At 46.7% G+C, this 19,484-nt stretch overlaps 1 protein-coding gene across 1 annotated transcript in view; it reads left to right on the top strand.

Moving 5' to 3' along the window:
• Window positions 1-14,046, top strand: part of LOC311245654 (ethanolamine kinase 1) — a gene marked incomplete at its 5' end in the record, with an annotated part of 27,786 nt that extends 13,740 nt beyond the window's left edge. Inside the window, 5 exons of the mRNA XM_084335586.1 lie at window positions 1,811-1,965; window positions 2,661-2,744; window positions 2,904-3,064; window positions 7,118-7,191; window positions 13,942-14,046. Coding sequence (XP_084191712.1) covers window positions 1,811-1,965; window positions 2,661-2,744; window positions 2,904-3,064; window positions 7,118-7,191; window positions 13,942-14,011 — 544 coding nt within the window. The 3' untranslated portion in view covers window positions 14,012-14,046. The remainder of the gene's footprint in view (window positions 1-1,810; window positions 1,966-2,660; window positions 2,745-2,903; window positions 3,065-7,117; window positions 7,192-13,941) is intronic.
• Between the last annotated feature and the right edge of the window lie 5,438 nt (window positions 14,047-19,484).

Here is a 19,484-nt window from a genome sequence, read left to right on the forward strand (position 1 = left end):
GGCTGCACCTGCAGAGGAGGTCCTTGGTTCTCAAATCACCCGCTGGGCAGAAAGAGAGAGAGAGAGAAAGAGAATGATGGATATCTCTCTCATATTGAAAAGAGAGAGAGAGAGAGAGAGAGAGAGAGAGAGAGAGAGAGAGAGAGAGAGAGAGAGAGAGAGAGAGAGAGCGAGAGCGCACGCAGCCTCCTCTTCTCTCGAAGCCCCCCTGCTGCTATGTCTCCCGTTACGTCGCTCTCTCCCACAAATCACACAATACTCCAAGAAATCAGCGGAGCTCGGCTGGCGCTCGAAATCATATGTAAATAAGGCGCATTGGTAATGAACCGCCAGAGGAGGAAATTCCACTAATTACCTTGTTGCCGAGACTTGACTGGGAGAGATGTGTGCGGAGCAGGAGGCGAACGTACTTGACGAGGAGCGCCTTCATCTGGAAGGAACTGAGAGACAGACAGAAGAGAGGAAGGGGCTCTGATGGCACAAGGCACAGGTTTTCCAGTCGAAGTCAATTGAAAGTCTTTCATTTTAATCGTTGACTCCGAGTATAACTATGGATCTCTCTATAATCAAGTTGATTTTTTTCTTATTTTTTTATGTGTAGAAGATATGGGTATTCAAAAATGAATATGGGTGATTTATCAAAGAAATGTGTGGTACTATAATGTATAATAACTAAGAGAAGGGCTAAATAGACCAATTATGCTTGGTAAATGGGGACGACGACAATTTCAAGCAAAAATCTTTAGGGATTTGCATGATGGAAATGCAAATGAGGATGATTCTTCAGCCACTTGAGATACTGTATTCTAGGCCTTTTACAGCCAGTTTACACTTCCAATTTTACAATAAGATAATTACTAAAGACATTTATTTTTTTCATTAGAAAAAAAAAAAACTGGCATATTCAGTAAAATTATACATGTTTTACATGTATATATATATTTTATTTTATTTTAAATTTTTTTTATTGTGTATTTATACTTCTATATATACTATAACCTATATAGATGCTATATTTATATAAATTATAAAACTGTAAGGAAGTCAGTTTGAATTAACACACAGTACACTCCATTTGTACTGGTATTGATTGAATAAGGGATGACTCCACTAGTGAAAGACCATATTGAAAATGAAAATGGCGCGCGTGAAAGAGAGCGTGCACGGAGCATGGGGGAGGTATAGAGGAGCTGTAGGGGCGAGAAGAGCCTCGTGTCACGATTGTAAACAAGGTTCTGCACCACCGCTTTTATTGTGCGTCCCTAACAGGCCTCACTAAATTATGTCGACAAGTGTGTATAATACCGGAGCATCTGTTTGTCTCTCCACTCGATAAATAGGTGGAACAGTGTTTAAATTACCCCCCTCTTGTCCCATGCCCCGGCGATTGGAAGGGAAACATGAAAATTAATTAGGAGCCCGGAATGCTTACGCGGCCCTTCTCCCAGGTGCACGTGGAACAGTGAACGCCCGAGGAGGACATTAGGCTGCCTTTGACGGATAGGGCCGTCACCGGAGTGAATACAAGGCTCGTCGTAACCTCTCCACGAGTCTCACTCAACCGCTTCCATTTACAAACATCTCCTTCCGTGAAATCAGAGTTGAGTGCACCACTGAACGAGGTCCCCCTCCCGTATAGCACATCTGTGGCCAAGGAGCAGCTCCTTCAGCCAAGCACATTCCTCCTCCTCTTCCCTCGACTTAAACCACTTGAGATGATACTTTCCTCAGCGTTCGTCACGATATTAGAGAAAGGCAATAACCTCAATCTTATTATTATTATTCTTATTATTTTTTGTCTCTCTCGCAGCAGCGCCGTGCCTCGGCACGAGGAGGTGGCCAGCTTTGAGACCCTGTCGGCGGAGATGGAGTCGCTGAAGAGACACCTCTCGCAGGTTGACTCGCCGGCGGTCCTGTGTCACAACGACCTCCTGACCAAGAACATCATTTACAACCACAAGGAGGGTGAGCAGGGAACCAAATGGACCATAATTGTGAATATAGCGCTGAGATAAGTGGTTCCGGGATGATCCAGACTCGTGTAGTATAGTAGGCTGATTTCCATCAGTCACATGCAGCACCAGCGCCAACTGATACGAGATTGCCGTATTCTGGGTTCAGTAAACGGACCGATGTGCCTGAAGTGGTTAAGAAGAATCAAAGCGATCGCTTCAGCGGGTGAAGAACCTTCCATTTTTTGAAAGTTTGAAATGATGTCGTTATTTTCCACAAGCCTCTCCTTTTATTGTAGCCTGACAGACATCATCTTTGCACTCATTCAGTCAAAATATCTTCCCGTTCTCTTATTCTACTTTCATCAGGTTTTTTTCCCCACACAAATGGCAAAATAGCGGCCTTGGTCACCATGAGAATCCTATTTTATTTAATTTTTTAAAGGAAGTAGACCTCGGGGACACTATTTCAGTCAGTACACTGGGTTTCTAGGATTCTCTTCACCTCCTGCTCTTCTCACAAATGAAAACATTTAAGCTAAATGTCCCTCATGTTGTCAATGGTAACCAGCGTTACTTTTCTCTCTCTCTCTCTCTCTCTCTCTCTCTCTCTCTCTCTCTCTCTCTCTCTCTCTCTCTCTCTCTCTCTCTCTCTCTCTCTCTCTCTCTCTCTCTCTCTCTCTCTCTCCCTCTCTCTCTTTCTCTCAGGAATGGTGAAATTCATTGACTATGAGTACGCAGACTACAATTACCAGGCCTTCGACATAGGCAATCACTTCAATGAATTTGCCGGTAGGTCCACGCTGCAGTGTACCCAATCTTCTATAGAAGGCAAACATATCACGTTACGTACTGTGCCAACTCTTCATAGTGCAGTACACTAGTACACTGTACAAAAAAAAAAAGCCACGCAAAAAAGTGTGTGTGCGTGTGTGTGTGCGTGTGGCCAAGGTGTGAATGACGTGGACTACAGCCTGTACCCCAGCCGCGAGCTGCAGAGGGACTGGCTGACGGCCTACCTGGAGAGTTACAAGCGCAGCACGGGGGGCGAGGCCACCGTCACGGAGGGGGAGGTCGCCAGGCTCCACGTTCAAGTCTGCAAGTTCTCGCTGGTGAGTGACACGCGGCACAAGACGCCAACATGACACGTGTCCTCGTTAATACGCTTTGGACTTTACTGACACGTTTTTACTTAGACATCCCTTAGCGGTTAGCGGCGTCTTTTTAGTTTGTGTGTGTTCAAGTTTCTTTATTAGTTGTCATACTGAAGTACAGAATACTTTTATATAAAATGCCTCTTTTTGTTTTGCTCCAGAAATTGTGCTAGATAAAAATAGATAAGTATAAAAAGTATAGTAAGTATAAAATAGATAGTAGTGTGTGTGTGTGTGTGTGTGTGTGTGTGTGTGTGTGTGTGTGTGTGTGTGTGTGTGTGTGTGTGTGTGTGTGTGTGTGTGTGTGTGTGTGTGTGTGTGTGTGTGTGCGTGCGTGCGTGCGTGCGTGCGTGCGTGCGTGCGTGCGTGCGTGCGCGTGCGTGTGTGCGTGCGTGCGTGCGTGCGTGCGTGTGTGTGGGTATATATACAGTTCAATATCAACCATATGTGCACAGACCACTGAAATGTACAGTATGTTAGTGAAGAGCAACACTTCAGCATCACGTATTAACAATTTACTTTTTCACCGTCCGAAAACTCTTCCCTAAGAAGAAGCCCCACCCGATGCATCGTTGACCCACCGCCGTACAGAGTTTGATGGACGCCGTCTGAGTTGATTAGAAACCACCGTTGGAGGGGGGGGGGGGGGGGTATGAAAGACAGCAGCCAAAATAATTTTCCTTACGACCACAATTTTCATTCTTTGGGGGCTCAAGTGGGATCGTCTGGGAGTGCTTTCATAACTCAAACACAATATGCAGAATTGTCTTAGCAATTTCAGGGGGGTTGGTGTGAATGTCTCTCAAAATAGTGCAGAAGTGATGAGAAAGCACATTATGTTTAAAACAACTCACATCTCGGCCAAGAAAGCGGAGAGGGAGAAGGGGGGGGGGTGCTGGAATGGAGCAGAAGCAGCGATAACATCACGTTGATTGAAATCAGATTTTTCTATGACAAACTAAGGAGGACTCTTGACTCTGCGAAGTGGGAGAAGCCCTTTACTGACACTTTAATGAGTTAAGCAAAGTTTCCAGCGCGAGCCGCTTTTCACAAGGCGGGTGTTAAGGGACGTTTAAACCAGTGATAGTGCTGAGCTCGTTTACAGGAACAATCGCAAGGGAATACATTTATTTGTTTTTCGATCTGATGTTAGGGACACAGCCCTAATGTTTATCTAGGAAGTCCAATCAATATAAATTAGAATCAAGGTTAATAAAAACGCTATCTTGAATATTAGGGCTGTACCGGTGTTTGAAGCTTCAAAGCTTCGTAAACCGAGGTATTTGAATATTGAATCAATGTTATTATTTTACATCACGTATATATTATACAAAATATAGTATATATTAGTATATATATTATATTAGTAGACAAAACCAAAAACTATACAAAATATACAATATAAAAAACTAAAGTTGTTTTGTATATTGTATATTTTGTATAGTGTTTGCCTGGTCTTTATTATTTTTACTGTTTTACTGTATGAAGCACAATCTCAGGAGGCTCATACAGAACCAAACATTTCACTGTAATGTACACGTACCTTATATGTGACAAATAAAACAAAACTTGAAACTTGGAACTTGAACTTTAAACTATTACTGTATGTGTTTAATCAATTCAGTGGGTGTTTTCTGTCCCAGAAGACGTTCATTGTCTGCTGGACCAGGGGGACAAAAACGTGGCCCAAAAAGGCGTCCAAATGAACGTTATTTCTTTACGTCTGTCTTTAGACTAATGTTGTCTAAAACGGCACCAGGGCCAGAGAAGTGGGCGGAGTTAGACGCGTTGCTACAGTACAGACACCAGACGCCATGGAGAAAAAGGAGGGTTGACGTTTCTCCCATGATGGTTGTGATGAGATGTTTTCTGTGGCGATATTTTCAAGTGGGTTGGTCTTTTCTGACAGAGGGGGGGGGGAATAAACACTGGTATCTGTTTATCTTCAAGGCCATTGTCGGAAAATCGCCACCATGTATCACGATGTCGTCGCTAGATTGGAACGTTGGACCCTCTCTGACACTCAAATTACTGGCTTTTTATGCTTATGCTCCCCAGAGCACACAGACTGATTACAATTTTGATCTCTCTTTATTTTTTTCATCTGTGTTTCTGTCCTATTTATTCAATGTCTAATTGTCTAAACAGATTTTTATTTTCTTTATTATATTTATTATTATTATTATATAAAATATTATTATATATTTTTTCGTGGTTAGTCTAGTGACTTTTTGGAAGCTTCTGTGAAAATGGCCTTGATCGGGGCCGTGCTTGACGAGGCAGCCGTAAGACCAGACACAGCACAGAGGAGAGAGAGGTCTGTCAAACCGGCTGGATATTATGTCCAAAATAATCACCCGTTTGGCAGCTTTTATGATCATACGGCCCAGCAGACCCAACATGCTGATGTAATATAGACAACACTGAAAGTTGAAAGCTTTGTTCCAATACTTAAAGGTATCCAAATGGACGACGGACCACCATTTGCTGAAGTTGCAATAGAGCACAGTAGAAGAAAAGGAGTTGAGGAAAACCGTGCATCATCATATGTTCTTCCAGCATCGTATGTTTATCAATGACATTCAGAGAAGCATTTCTCCCCCATAGAAGAACTGTTACACAGCAGGGGAAGTGGACCCAGCTGCCTACAGTACGAATGGCTCTTTCACTAACAACCGCTGAATGTTGTAACTGTTATCCTTGCCGTTGGTCATTGATGTGAGCCACTGGTCCAGTATATCCAGGGAACGTAAAAAAGAGCGGCAAGAGTTCTCTGAAGTGAAGCCACTCCCTTTAAAACCTTCAATCTCAGGGAGCGTGTGCCAAGGCACAGTGGGGTCTCTTTTGACTAGTCTTCGATCCCTCCCCAGGGCGCCCCCCCCCCCCCCCCCCCCAGATAAAGAGACCAGCGTAACTCCGTGATGTCACCCTCCCTCCTGCATGTCTCTCATCTCCCTTTTTTCTCAATGACTCCCTGTCACCGGCGGTCTCTGCTTAGCGTTAGGCTAATGGTCTCTTAATGGGTAGGTAGCAGTTATTAATCATAATGGAAACACGCTCAATCTCTCTCTTCAGCCAGAGACAGAGATTACCGATGAAAACCTGCCAAGGGGGGAAAGAAAAGCCGAAAGAGGAAACCGCAACGCGCTAGTATTTCATTCCGCCCCTCGATTTGATTATCAAATAAAAATGTGATTATATCACTGGCCCGCAGAACAGAGACCTATCTGGAGCTGGTTAGGCCTCGCTGTTAGCGGGTCCTACCGTGAAGATTTACAATTAGGGCGGAGAACAACAGAACTGTATGGAGGCGTGGGAGGCTATCGGCCTAAGTGAGCGAAGCCATTAAGGAGGAAACAATTCAATACGGAGCTTTGTCATTCTGACTGTGCAGCATGCAATCAGCAATTTAAGAGCAACAGCTGAAAGATGCGGAAGTGAGCTTTTAAAGTTGTGTAACTCAGTTAATGTCCAAACAAAGTCCTGTTTGTTCCTTTAAGTCGAGAGGTTTCTGTATCGAAACAAAAGTGAGTGGAAGAAAAAATCGATACAGCGCCATTGGTTGAACCAGGCGTCACCTGTTATGTTTAGGAAAGTCCTCAACACCACATAATCACATGCTTATTACGGGGATATACAATATACTCCAAGAGTATAACTTTCTGATAGAAAGAAAACATTTCAAAATGTCATTCCATTCGCTACGGCTCTTCTACTCCAATGCTAACAAACAATTCAAACACGAACCACATTTACACAGCTATACAAGCCATACTTAAAACACGTGTCTTGCTGCAATCGCCCCTGAGAACCCTTGTAATCGAGAGCTCTGTCAATCAATTTGTGAATAAATAATTTTCCCGATCCCATGTTTTGTTTCTCTGTGGCAGGGCCTGCAGGGTTACTTTTGGATGAAATGCCCCAAGAAAAGGGCATTTGAGGACTGTGTGGCAGTCAGGAGTTCTTACTGCAATCCCCAGTCCATCTTGTTCTTTCTCTCTCTCACACTAGGCATCTAACTTCTTCTGGAGTCTTTGGGCCATCCTGCAGGCACGGTACTCCACCATCGACTTTGACTTCCAAAGGTTTGTTATCTCTTTCTCATACACCGGACATAATATTCACAGACGCAAGTGTCTCTACCCCCCCCCCCCCCCCCCCCCATCATACTGTATGTTCATAATGACTTCTAAGTATTTAGAAAAATAAGGAAATTCTCACGATGCACTTCTCACAACTGCGACTCGACAAAAAACGTCCAGAGGCATTCCCGAAGCCAGACAATAAAGTTCATATGGGTGAAACAGCCACCCCCATCACCCCCCCCCCCCCCCCCCCCCTCCTCTTCCTCTCTCCTCTCCCCGCATGCCCCATGCGCCCGCCGCCACAGTCGTGATGGTGATCCTAATCACTATTGACATACGGCACCCTCCCCTCCGTGTGGCTTTCTCCTGCCCGCGCTCCAATCAGCGACAGGGGCCTCCGCTTGCGTTTCGATCTGAACCTTCTCGGAGGAAATGTGATCCAGAGGGGCTGCCGTGAGACACAGAGGCACTATTGTTTCCAAGTCCCCGACGGGTCCTCCTCCTACATATATACCTCTCTCTCTCTCTCTCTCTCTCTCTCTCTCTCTCTCTCTCTCTCTCTCTCTCTCTCTCTCTCTCTCTCTCTCTCTCTCTCTCTCTCTCTCATCCCCGGCTCGACCACATGCATGCCTGCAAGACGTCTGCCTGCTAGAAGCCCGCCGGGCTGAGGTTGTCCTAAAGTGCATAGCGAGGGTCAGGTTACCTTCCTTTAACTAGAGGGGTTAACTGAAATGAGCTCAGAGACGCAATAGTAACTGTGGGGCACCGGGTGTAGTGTTTTGAAGGTATTGCGGCAATCCCCCCCCCCCAAAACACACACACACACACACACACACACACACACACACACACACACACACACACAGGACTTTCAAGTTCCTTGATCATTCATGCTTTGCAGAACAGAGAAGAACACACGGATGCTGTTGGTGGAGTAAAGGATCCCCCCTTTCATCTCTCCATCTGTCTTATCATGAAAAATAATGGCGGTGAAAACCACACACACCAGTCTTTAACCCTTACGCTGTCCGTTATTCAGACCTCTCACTGTTACTGGTGAAGGAGAGGGGGAGAGAGAGAGAGAGAGAGAGAGAGAGAGAGAGAGAGCGAGAGAGAGAGAGAGAGAGAGAGAGAGAGAGAGAGAGAGAGAGAGAGAGATTGTAGAGAGTGTAGGTTGTAGAATACCACTTAATGAATGCTACTGTTAACACACACCAAGTCCTGTACAGAAGGAGACGAGGAACAGGAAACCGTGGCAATTTATGAGCTATTTTCTCTCATTGTCTCGATTGCCTCTGAAAATATTGTTACATTTGACAGCAACCGTTTAAGCATCTTGCTTAAGGCATTAGCGCGTTGAGTGTGGTTGATTGAACAAAATGGTCTGAGAAAACAGGGTGAGATGAAGTCGTCCCTAAAATTAAATTGATAGATTACGAATTATTACAGTATAACTCACTATGCAAAGGATAGAGTCCGTAGAGTATTTGTAGGTTTGTCCAACTTAGCGACGAACAAGACTCACCGTGGAAAACGAGCTACCGAAACCACAGTCGTCATGGATAGCATTATTCTCAGTGGCGTGATTATAGGAAGCGAGAGAAAAACGATATATCGGTCAAGAATTCCGGAACCTTCCCTTTTAACATTTGAAGTTCTGCTTCCTCCCACTGTTATCCCCGTGAGCCAAATCTCTACTGACTACTCAACGAGTGACAGGCGACGCCTAGGCCCTGCTCTTTAACCAAAGCCAGATGCGTATGTGACAATAGGGAGCCACAAGGGGAATGCAAACCCACCCTTCCTCCCCTACCGTTCCATATTGACTTTCTTTATATGATTTTGTTCATGTGTTGAAAGTGTCTGCGAGTCAGCGGTTTAGATTTGTGGACATGTTGGCGGGGCGAGAGCCGTTATTTGACAAAGACATTATTATGAGGAAATGAATAAGGAGGCCCACTGTTTGGAGAGGTTCAAGTGCAAAATTGAGGTGGAATTTGCGCACAAAAGCACATTGTGAAACGGAATACCTGCCTCGAACGGGGGAGTTCATTTTCCCCTACTTTTGCTAAATATAAAACGTCTCGGTTTCATCTCTGATGATGAGTAACACTAAGCACGCTAGTTTCTCACGTCCTCTCTAATAAAAGTGGGGCTGGATGTGATTGTCTGTGAAGGCTCCTGTTCTCTTTATATGGGGGGAAAAAAGCCTGCTCAAAATTCACAAGTGATTGTATGTGGCTTACGGGCAGAAATATAATGACTAAAATGATTATAATAATTAAAATGTAGAAGAAAATCTTTAATGATTAAACTCAATAGGGCAAGAATGGTATAACATTTGATGATGTATTAGGAGAGAACTTCCACAGCGCTGGTGCAGCCCAGTGCTGTGTGCCGCCTGGAACGACCACAGTCCCATAGTGTGTGCCACTGAGGTGCTCCGCTTCAGCAGTCTGGCATTAAGAGCCCTGCTCAAGGTTAGCTTTGGCTATTTTTTTTATTATTATTTTTAACATAACATGTAGCATGGTTGGCCTTTTAACAAGATCAATAAAAGGCTGCAGGTTACACTCAGGTTTATAATAAAGACATTGACACTGTGGTTAAAGAGGAACGCCACCCAAATCAAGAATGTGTTATTTTCCATGGCCTAGGACAGTTCTATTGTCAATTCAACAAAAAATGGTTACCAATGGTTACAGGCAGCTATGTTGGAAGAGAGACAATTAAATCCATGCAAGGCCTCTATTGTACATGGAGTAGACCCCAAATCAAACCTGCTCAAGGCCCCCTAGAAGTCTAGGGGTGGCCCTGCTGGCACAACATTTATTGAGTGCCTTTGCCAGCAGTTACTAGCCTGGAAGCCAGTCTTTCTAAAAATCTTTTTTCTACTTTTACGATACAGTCTGGGCTTCCTCGTGTAACGGGGAAGCCCGTGGGTATGTCCACAGTCACGGAAACAGGTGTGTTGACGAGTGACTGTGGCAGTGCAGGCTGGTAAATTAAACTCACTTCCCCATAACAGGGTTAACAGACGCATAGGTACGGTAGTTAGGAGTGAATTCACTTCTTAGTGCAGCGGCCTGTGTCGTCGCCCGCGGACGCGGGAGCCCCCTGTTCGACTCCCCCTCGGGACATTCTCATTTAACATCAAACACAACGCAGACCAGTATGATCCGTCACACTCGTATTCACATGTATTTCCAGAAATTGCAACGCAATCGTGGACCAATCAGGGGCTGCATTCTAACTGTTGTTCTGTTGTTCTGTTCCTGTAATTGATTGTGAAATACAGGCCAGCGCTGACAAAACAGTAACGGCGTCTTCATCTAACGTTGAAATCGTTCACTTGTGTATCGCTTGTGGCTCACCGGTTGAGTACTAGGTCTGGGTGGCTAGAAGGCCAGGCTCAGTTTGTGGTAGCAAAGGAGCCTAGGGGGGGGGGGTTAAGCAGTTACAGGTGGATAACAGAGTAATAATGGAATACAAGTAGAATACAAGTAGAATACAAGTAGCGATCAGTGCTTTCACTAAACTCCTCAACGTTGACTCAATCGTCTCTCTCTTATTGCATGGGAGACAAAAAGATAATTTAACATGCTATGGCATGCGTTTGTATAATCTGTTTTGTCTCGCCGCGCAATGAGAGAGAACATTTTGTCGATGTTGAGTTTAGTGAAATCGCTGATTAAAGGACAAACTCCACCCTATGTCTCTATTTTCCTTCTTTTGATACTTTGCTCTGTTTCAAAGGGTGTAATGGCCAAGGGCAAGAGCAGAGTCAGACATCCCATTAATTGAAGTGTTCGACAATGCGGTTCAAACAAACACCAAAACCACTTCTCTCAAAGTAACATTTTCAGACGTGTCTAGATCTTTGGCCGCAACTTTCCGATTCAGCACTTTGTTACAGCGAGGTAGACTTGAAAATATAAGCAAACAATACACCAGTGCGCTCATTGGCGAAGAAGTCAAGGAAAAGCTAGAAAAACCTTTTCTACAGCTTTCACTCAAGAGTGATGAACATACGTTTGAGAGTCTGTCTCTGTGTCAGGTGAGACTTCACACTTTGAACACACTTCGAAAGTAGTTCAAGTTCGAATTTTATAATCAATGATGTTTTTAGCAAATTTAGAAGAGAAGTCCGGTCAGAACAACACTTCACTTTTCAGAAACAGTAGTGGAATTAGGCAAATGTGTTGAAAGGAAAGGGACATGCAATACTACAAACACGACGCTGAATGAATGTAAATTGACGTGGATCTACGAGGATGTTATTTTTCATGCATCTTCCTGCGTCAATCACATCTACGTAAATGGTAAATGGCTGCATTTATATAGCGCTTTTATCCAAAGTGCTTTACAATTTGTTCCTCACATTTTTACACATTCACACACCGACGGCGGAGGCAACCATGCAAGGTTGCCAACCTGCTCATTGGGAGTGTTACGTACCCCCGTGGGGAGACGCAACACAAGGCCACAGACAGGGTAGGTGAGGGTGCAGTGACACAAAACGCCAGAGACAAATTGCAAAATAATAATATTTATTTCACAAGTAAGGATCAGCAACACAGAGAGCAAAGAGGACCTACCAGTGAGCACCAAATCAAATGTTAAAAGGAAACAAACCCCCCCCCCCCCCCCCCCCCCCCCCCCCTTTACAGGCACGGACGCCCCAAAGTACAGGTGGTGGTGCTCACTCTAAAGCTGGTGTCTTTAACAGTAGGTCGCCTACGTGATGCAGAATGTAGACCCAGGGTATCTTCCTGCCCTCAATGTCCCTGTGTGCGAAACAAAAGGTTAATACAAAACAAAGCAATCACCATAGGCTGGGTGACAAGGAATAAACAAATACACAAACAGGTTATGGGTTAACAGAAATGTACAACAAAGAACACACCAAAACACAATGGAGTGAACCAGAGCTTTCGCCAGCTCTCAAACACCAAACATGAGCAAATAGAGCATTACCTAGCTCAAATATACATACCCACACTTACAGTGGCAAATGGCAAAACAGAGCCAACAGTATATATATCCCACACAGGGTTTGGTCCACGCAGGCACACACAGAACTATCACCAAACACAGAAACTAACTCACACACCAAACATGAGAGCAAATAGAGCATTAACTAGCTCAAATATACATACCCACACTTACAGTGGCAAATGGCAAAACAGAGCCAACAGTATATATACCCCACATACAGGGTTTGGTCCACGCAGGCACACACAGAATTATCACCAAACACAGAGAGACACCCACCACCACACTGAGCCAAAAGAGCTAACCAACACTGCACACAATTGGGGTATATGAAGGGATGTGGAGGTTAATTAGTCTGATGAGCCTCAGATGCTGCTGCTGCTTCTGCTGCTGTAACTGGGAGACACATGTTACACAGGAGGGAGACAAAAACAGAACAACCAAAACATGCCTATATACACACACGCACAACAGATAACATACATAACCCCCATATATATACACATAAGGTCACCGTCCGTAACAGGGAGCAATTAGGGTTAAGTGTCTTGCTCAAGGACACATCGACACGCTACCCGGGAGGAGTGGGAATTGAACCGGGAACCTCCGGATTGCCAGACGACTGCTCTACCTCCTGAGCCACTGTCGCCCCTACGTATATTCTCTCAACCGTTTTCAGCATTTGTTGTCATTGCCAGCTGCCTCCAGACCCACCTCTTGTTTTCACATCACTTTCCAACAATGTCATACTCTCTTCCAAGGCCTCTAGATTATTTCATTAGAGCCATTCAACCAGACACCACATCGATATCCTTCCTTCTTCTACCTTGTCTCTAATTGCTCCCCGTTCAAAAGATGCACGCCCGCCGTTTCTGCGAGAGGAAAGTAGAGAATGGGAAAAGTCTTCAACCTCCACACCCTTTTGATACATAAACGGATGCACTTTTTCCGTGACCAGACTGAAGCATGTGATAATGGTTAATTGAAAAGAACTGTTTAAGAGTGGGGCGGCTAAGTGGCGCAGTGGGCAAGGCGCTCGCCACTAGTGCAGGAGATGCTGGGTTCGAGCCCAGCTCTCGGGATTGCTACCAGCTTGGCTGGTCGTTCATACTAACACAATTGGCAGTGGGAAAGCTGGTGGGTGGGTCCTACAGTTCGGTCGGGGCACCTTCTCACCGAGGAAAGGATCTAAGGGGGGTAGTGTGATCCTTCCACACGTTACACCCTCTCAGTGAGAGTCTGCGCTGCCAGGTGAAAAGAAGCGGTTGATTGGCTACACATGTGTCGGAGGAAGCATGTGATACTGATAGCCTCCACTCTCCCAGACCGACCGTAGGGGGTAGGTGTGCAGCGACCAGGAAGGGAATTGGGAATTGGCATAACGACTAACATTGGGATGGGAGAAAAACGGAGGAAAAGGGTGGGGGAAAAAGATTAAAAAAAAAAAAAAAAAAAAAAGTTTAATCCTGAAAAAGCTAGGGACCAAGTAGAAGAAATTATATGGAATTATTTAATTGAACGCCATTGCTCAAATTCCATTTCCTTTCATACTATAAAATATAGTGAAAACACAGAGGCTAAACCATCTTTTAATGAATGCTCAATGGATCCATACAGCTTTTATAGTCTTTCAGTTATGTGGATAGTGGAACATACTTGGATTGTATGAAATGTTCCTAGTTTTTCTGTGTTGCAAGCAATTCCTGTGTTGTTGTTGTTGTAACACTTGTTTTCTGATGACCTCTCTCTCGACAGGTACGCCATGGCCAGACTCAATTACTACTTTGAGAAGAAGGAAGAATATTTTGGACTGTCGCTGACTTAGAAACGGAACAGGGAATGTTGTTGCAGAACACCAGCAGTTACAGTGTCTTCACTTTCCACATGTTGTTGTTCTGTTGTAGACAAACATATTAGATTAGATAAAAAAATTATTAAAACCAATCTCCACACTCCCCCATGATGAGGAAGTGAAAACATGTTATCAGATTCAGATTTTTTACAATTTCATCAAAATTGACATACAGACATTCCAAAAATAACATCAAACCATGCAAAAATCATGCATGGTTTTTGTCCCAAAACTGGGGTGAACATGGCTGTAAAGGGGAGATTCTTGTGGTTCCATTGAAACCCATTTCATTTAGATATTCTGATGTGCAAGGTCAAGGGACCCCTTTGAAAATGCCCATTTCCCCCCCGAAATGTTTTGCTTAACTGTGAGCTAGCATGACACGGCTGGTATGTTCGGATTCCTTGCGATCTCCAGTTTCATACGATATCACTATCTTCACTTTTTCAAATAAATAATCTATTTTAAATTCAGTCTATGAAACAACTAAATGTGGTGGGGAAATTAAGGGGGCTAAATATTTTCCGAAGGCAGTACAGTATGTTATGTACTGTATGTACTATGGTCAGGTTTTCAGCGATGTAATCATCTAGTGGTATGTTGTATTATGACATTGTGGGGCATCGCAAAGCTTCTTGATATTTCTTTTGACAATACGCCCTGTGTTGTTTGTTATTTCAGTCTTCAGGGTAATCTTATCTGTTTCGCTATCACTCAGTGTTACCACACTGAGTATGCTGATAAGGCTTATTTGGCAAATTGAGATGAAACTCATGCCAGAAGCACATTAATTATTCCCACATTTAGCCAAGTTGCTTAAAGCCACAGAAACTGAGGCTGATCATAAAAAAGGGTTACTGTATTTGCAGTATCATTCAACATGCACTACAGATCTGCCGAAAAATAACGACTGTTTCCACTTCATCTGATTTACAAGTGGTATATAATGTCTATTGTTGAAATAGAGAATTGTCAAAAATGACTCATAACTGTAACTATTATAAGCAATTATATTGTATATGTAGGCTATATTAGATATCCTAGGTGGGTTCGGCTCTACTGCTGAGATAAAACTAATATAAATAAAATCTCCTTGATAATTGTTTTGTGATTACCATGTGGTCCATATCAGTCCAATGTTTCCCCACCTTGCAATCAGACTGCTGTAACTCTGTCAAGCATCAGCCTATTTATGTTTCAGGAGAAAGGAAGGAGTATTTCAGTTTCCTCTACAAGTCTTGTGTGTCCATGTGTATGTCCCTTGTGGGAACACAAGCGTCAGTGAGTGCACAGTTAGCGTGCAAGTAGCTGTGCAGCGTCCTGGGGAAGTATTCTGGACCGCAATTTCCTAAACGTGTATTTTATATGATATCCTTATTGGAAGGAAATGTTGATTTCTGGATTATCGGCTGTAGCACCTTGGCTAATTGAGACTGTATAGCTTACTCGTTCTTCAGCTGACGTTACAATGCATCCACTTTGGATCCATCCACCGTTACTCTGTTGTAAATATGAATAGACAAAAGGAATTCATATGATACAATCCGGGGGGGTGGGGGGGTCTTAGTTTTTTTCACAGGACTCGGACAAACGCAGCGCGCAGAGACCTCAGACTCCGAAGCTTACGCGTGCTGCCCTCACATTCCACTGGTTCATAGCCAGGCATGGCGAAGCGATGGATCACAGTCACGCACGGCCGTGCACGAGGCTGTGCACGAGGCCGCGGCTCTGAGCAGCCATAATGGGAGCATTCCTTTATGCCGGCCTTAGAGTAGGTGAGACGAGCACAGCGCTTACAGCGTCCAAGTGGCCGGGATTTCTATCCTGGCACATACAAGCGGAGTATCGTGGCAGGTAGAATTGGAGCGTGTGGTGCCACCCTCCACGTCCAGTGGCCTTTCCTCTGATGTGACCTTGGCTTCTGACCAGGCGCATTCGAGCAGGAAAAACACGAGAAGCGTAGAACCAATTGACGAGAAAAAGCTTGAAGAAAGGCAATCGGTCAATTCCCCCACTGCCTAGAGAATGCAGTAATAACCCTCCCGGTCTCAGCTATGCAGCAGCTTTCGGACACATAGCGGCAGCGAGGGAAAGATTAGAATGCAGTCTTCCTCCCAAGGTGAGTCTCAGGGTAACATTGTTTGGGGATGAAAGGTCATTTGGGGATGAGTCTCAAGTTGAGGCCCATATCTGGCCTCCATACATGAGTAAACAGAACATTGTGAATATTACCATGGAAACAAAACGATAGGTTATGTAGATAACCTAGTTATATTAGTATTGGCTAAGCGTCCCGCTCTGAGCCTTACGAGATACTTCTATCTCCTGTGATACCTAATGTATCTCCCACGAACAAAAAACACATGCACCCCACCTGTATGGGGCCCCGCCCCTTATGGTGGCATTACCCATATAACCATGACTCTGGTCATGAAACACCCTTCCTCGCCAAAAACCCATCCCAGGAAAAGATCCCTCAAGAGGGAACTCAGGGCGCGCAGAGCGGGACGCTTAGCCAATACTAATATAACTAGGTTATCTACATAACCTATCGTTATATTTCGTATTGCATCGCGTCCCGCTCTGAGCCTTACGAGATAATGGGGAAGAGCGGGCGCGAGACCCGACAGATGTACCCCCTGAGGACCCGTAAGCCCACATCAAGGGGTGCGGGGAGCCCTGTCACCCCATCCTTCCTAACGAAGGGGGGGCGCAGTCAACTCCACCTGAATGCGAACAAGAGGGAGCCAGAACCCCTTGAACACACCGTACAGGCGGAACCACGTGTGACTCAACACACTGCGGCCCATACCCATACACTCCTGCTACCCGACCAAAGGACGGGAAGCAGGAAAGGCCACAGACCCCAGAACCGCCTGGGAGACAGAACCCCCGGTCATGTCCATGAGGTAAAACCTTACAAAGGGGCCCGGTGAGGACCATGAAGCTGCAGCACAGATGTCCCCCACCGAGGCCCCACCCAGGAGAGCGGCAGAGGCAGCCACCCCACGAGTGGAGTGCGCCCTGACGCCCCCAGGGGGATCCTGCCCAGCCAACGTGTAGCAGAGGGCAATACCCTCGCACAACCAATGGGACAGGCGCTGCTTCGACAGTGCCTTACCAGCACGAGCCCCACCGTAACAGACAAAAGCTGGTCGGTAACCCTGAAGTCCTGAGTACGGCTGAGGTAAATCCCCAAAGCACGGACTGGACATGACAGGTGAAGGCCCGCATCTAACTCACTAGTGTGAGGAGGAGGACGAAAAGCCTGAACCACAATATCCCGGGAGCGGAAGGAACTCCGGATATTCTTAGGCACGAAAGCAGGATTAGGTCGCAGAGTGGCACCGCAATCGGTCCGAAAAGACAGGCACTCTGGACGTACCGAGAGAGCACAGAGCTCACCCACGCGTTTAGCGGAAGTGACAGCCAGTAGGAACGCGGTCTTGAAAGACAGCCGTCCCAACGGCGCCTGCTCGAGCGGCTCAAACGGGGCCAAGGACAACCGACCGAGGACCAATTGAAGATCCCAAGTCGGAGCCAAGGAGCGTTGCACCGGCTTAACGCGTCGAGCGCCAAGCAGGAAACGCTTCACAAGAGGGTGGCTGAACAAAACAGTCCCCTCAAAACCCTCATGACAGGAGGATATAGCTGCCGCAGATACCCTCACTGTCGAAGCCGACAGCCTACCAAGAAGAGACTGGAGATAACCCAGAACAGCATCCAGGAGGCAGGAGACTGGGTCCCAGCCCCCCCCCCTTACACCATTCTTGGAACGCACGCCACCTGCCCGCGTAAACCGCGACAGTGGAGGGAGCATGCGCACACCGGATGGTATCAACCACTGCGGGATCCATCCTCCCCAGACTCACCCTCCCACCAGCCACACCACCAGGCGTTGACCCAACACCGGAGGCTGGACAAGCACTCCGTTGTGCTGCGAGAGGGCCGTCGCTGACCACGGAATGACCCAAGGAGGAGCGACCAGAAGCTGGATTAAGACCGGGAACCACACTGACGTGCCCCGGTCCGGCGCGACCAGGATCACCGTCCTGCGCTCCCTCCGTATCCGCTCCAACAGCTGACTCAACAGCTGTACAGGAGGGAAGGCGTACAGAAGACCGGGCGGCCACGGAAAGGTCGAGAAGGCATCCACCTCCAAGGGGGGATGATCCGCTCGACTGAGCGAGAACCACAAGGGGCACTTGTGAGAACGTCGGCACGCAAACAGATCTACCGAGGCCTCCCCGAACCGATCCCAGATCTGTCTGACTATGTCGGGGCGGAGTTCCCACTCGTCGCGACGAGGACCGCCCCGAGACATTATATCCGCCGCCACATTTTCCGTACCAGGAACGTGGAGCGCCCGCAGACTGCGCAGCCTGCGGGATGCCCATAGCAACAGTTCGCGCGCCACCCGGAGCAGGCGGGCGGAACGAGTCCCACCCTGCCTGTTGATATACGCCGCCGCCGTCACATTGTCCGTCCTGATCAAAACGTGTTCGCCTACCACCAGGTGGCCGAGCCGTTTGAGGACCAGGAGGACCGCCTTCAACTCCAACACATTGATATGCAGGACAGCTGGGTCGGCATGACCCGTCCAGCTGCCCCCCACTGCGTGGGTCCGAAACGCCCCTCCCCAACCTGTGAGAGAGGCGTCGGTGAAAACCGTGACGTGGGAGCCACTGCTGCCCATGGGGACCCCAGCGGAGAGGATACCCAGCCTCCCCCAGTGGGCGAGATCCCCCCATATCGACAAAGGAACCGTCAACCGTCTCCCTTTGCCCCACACCGGATCTATTCTCAAAGAGAGAAACCACCTCTGTATCCGCCTCATAAAGAGGAGGCCAAGAGGAACCACCGTGTGGGCCGCCGACATAAGGCCCAGCAGACGCATCACCTGCAGCGCCGTAACCGTCCCTCCCAGACGGAAACCCCCGAGCGCGTGACGGAGATCCCCCCGACGCTGCTCCGAGAGGGTCGCAAGCATGGGCTTCGACCTCAATGTCAAGCCCAAGTACTCCACCTGTTGACTGGGAAGAGGGGTACTCTTCTTCCAATTCACAGCAAAACCCAGGCTGGTGAGGAATTCCACCACCAGTCGAGTATGAGACCTGGCAACCTCCTCTGAACGGCTGAGGAGCAGAATGTCGTCGAGATAGAACAGAACTCGTATCCCCCGACGACGTAAAGGCCCCAGAGCAGCCGCCACGCACTTGGTGAATGTGCGGGGAGCCAGAGAATAACCGAACGGCATTCTGTGGTACTCGTACGCTACGCCCTGAAACAGGAACCGTAGGAACTTCCTGTGAGGAGGGAAAATGGGTATGTGAAAATACGCATCCTTCAGGTCTATGGAGGTGAACCAGTCCCCCCTCCTGACAGCAAGCAGAAGGAGTCGGACGGTCAACATCCTGAACGGTCTCACTACAATCAACCGATTGAA

The sequence above is a fragment of the Notolepis coatsorum genome (genome assembly GCF_963971535.1).
Source record: "Notolepis coatsorum genome assembly, chromosome: 18".
Classification (NCBI taxonomy): Eukaryota; Metazoa; Chordata; class Actinopteri; order Aulopiformes; family Paralepididae; genus Notolepis; species Notolepis coatsorum.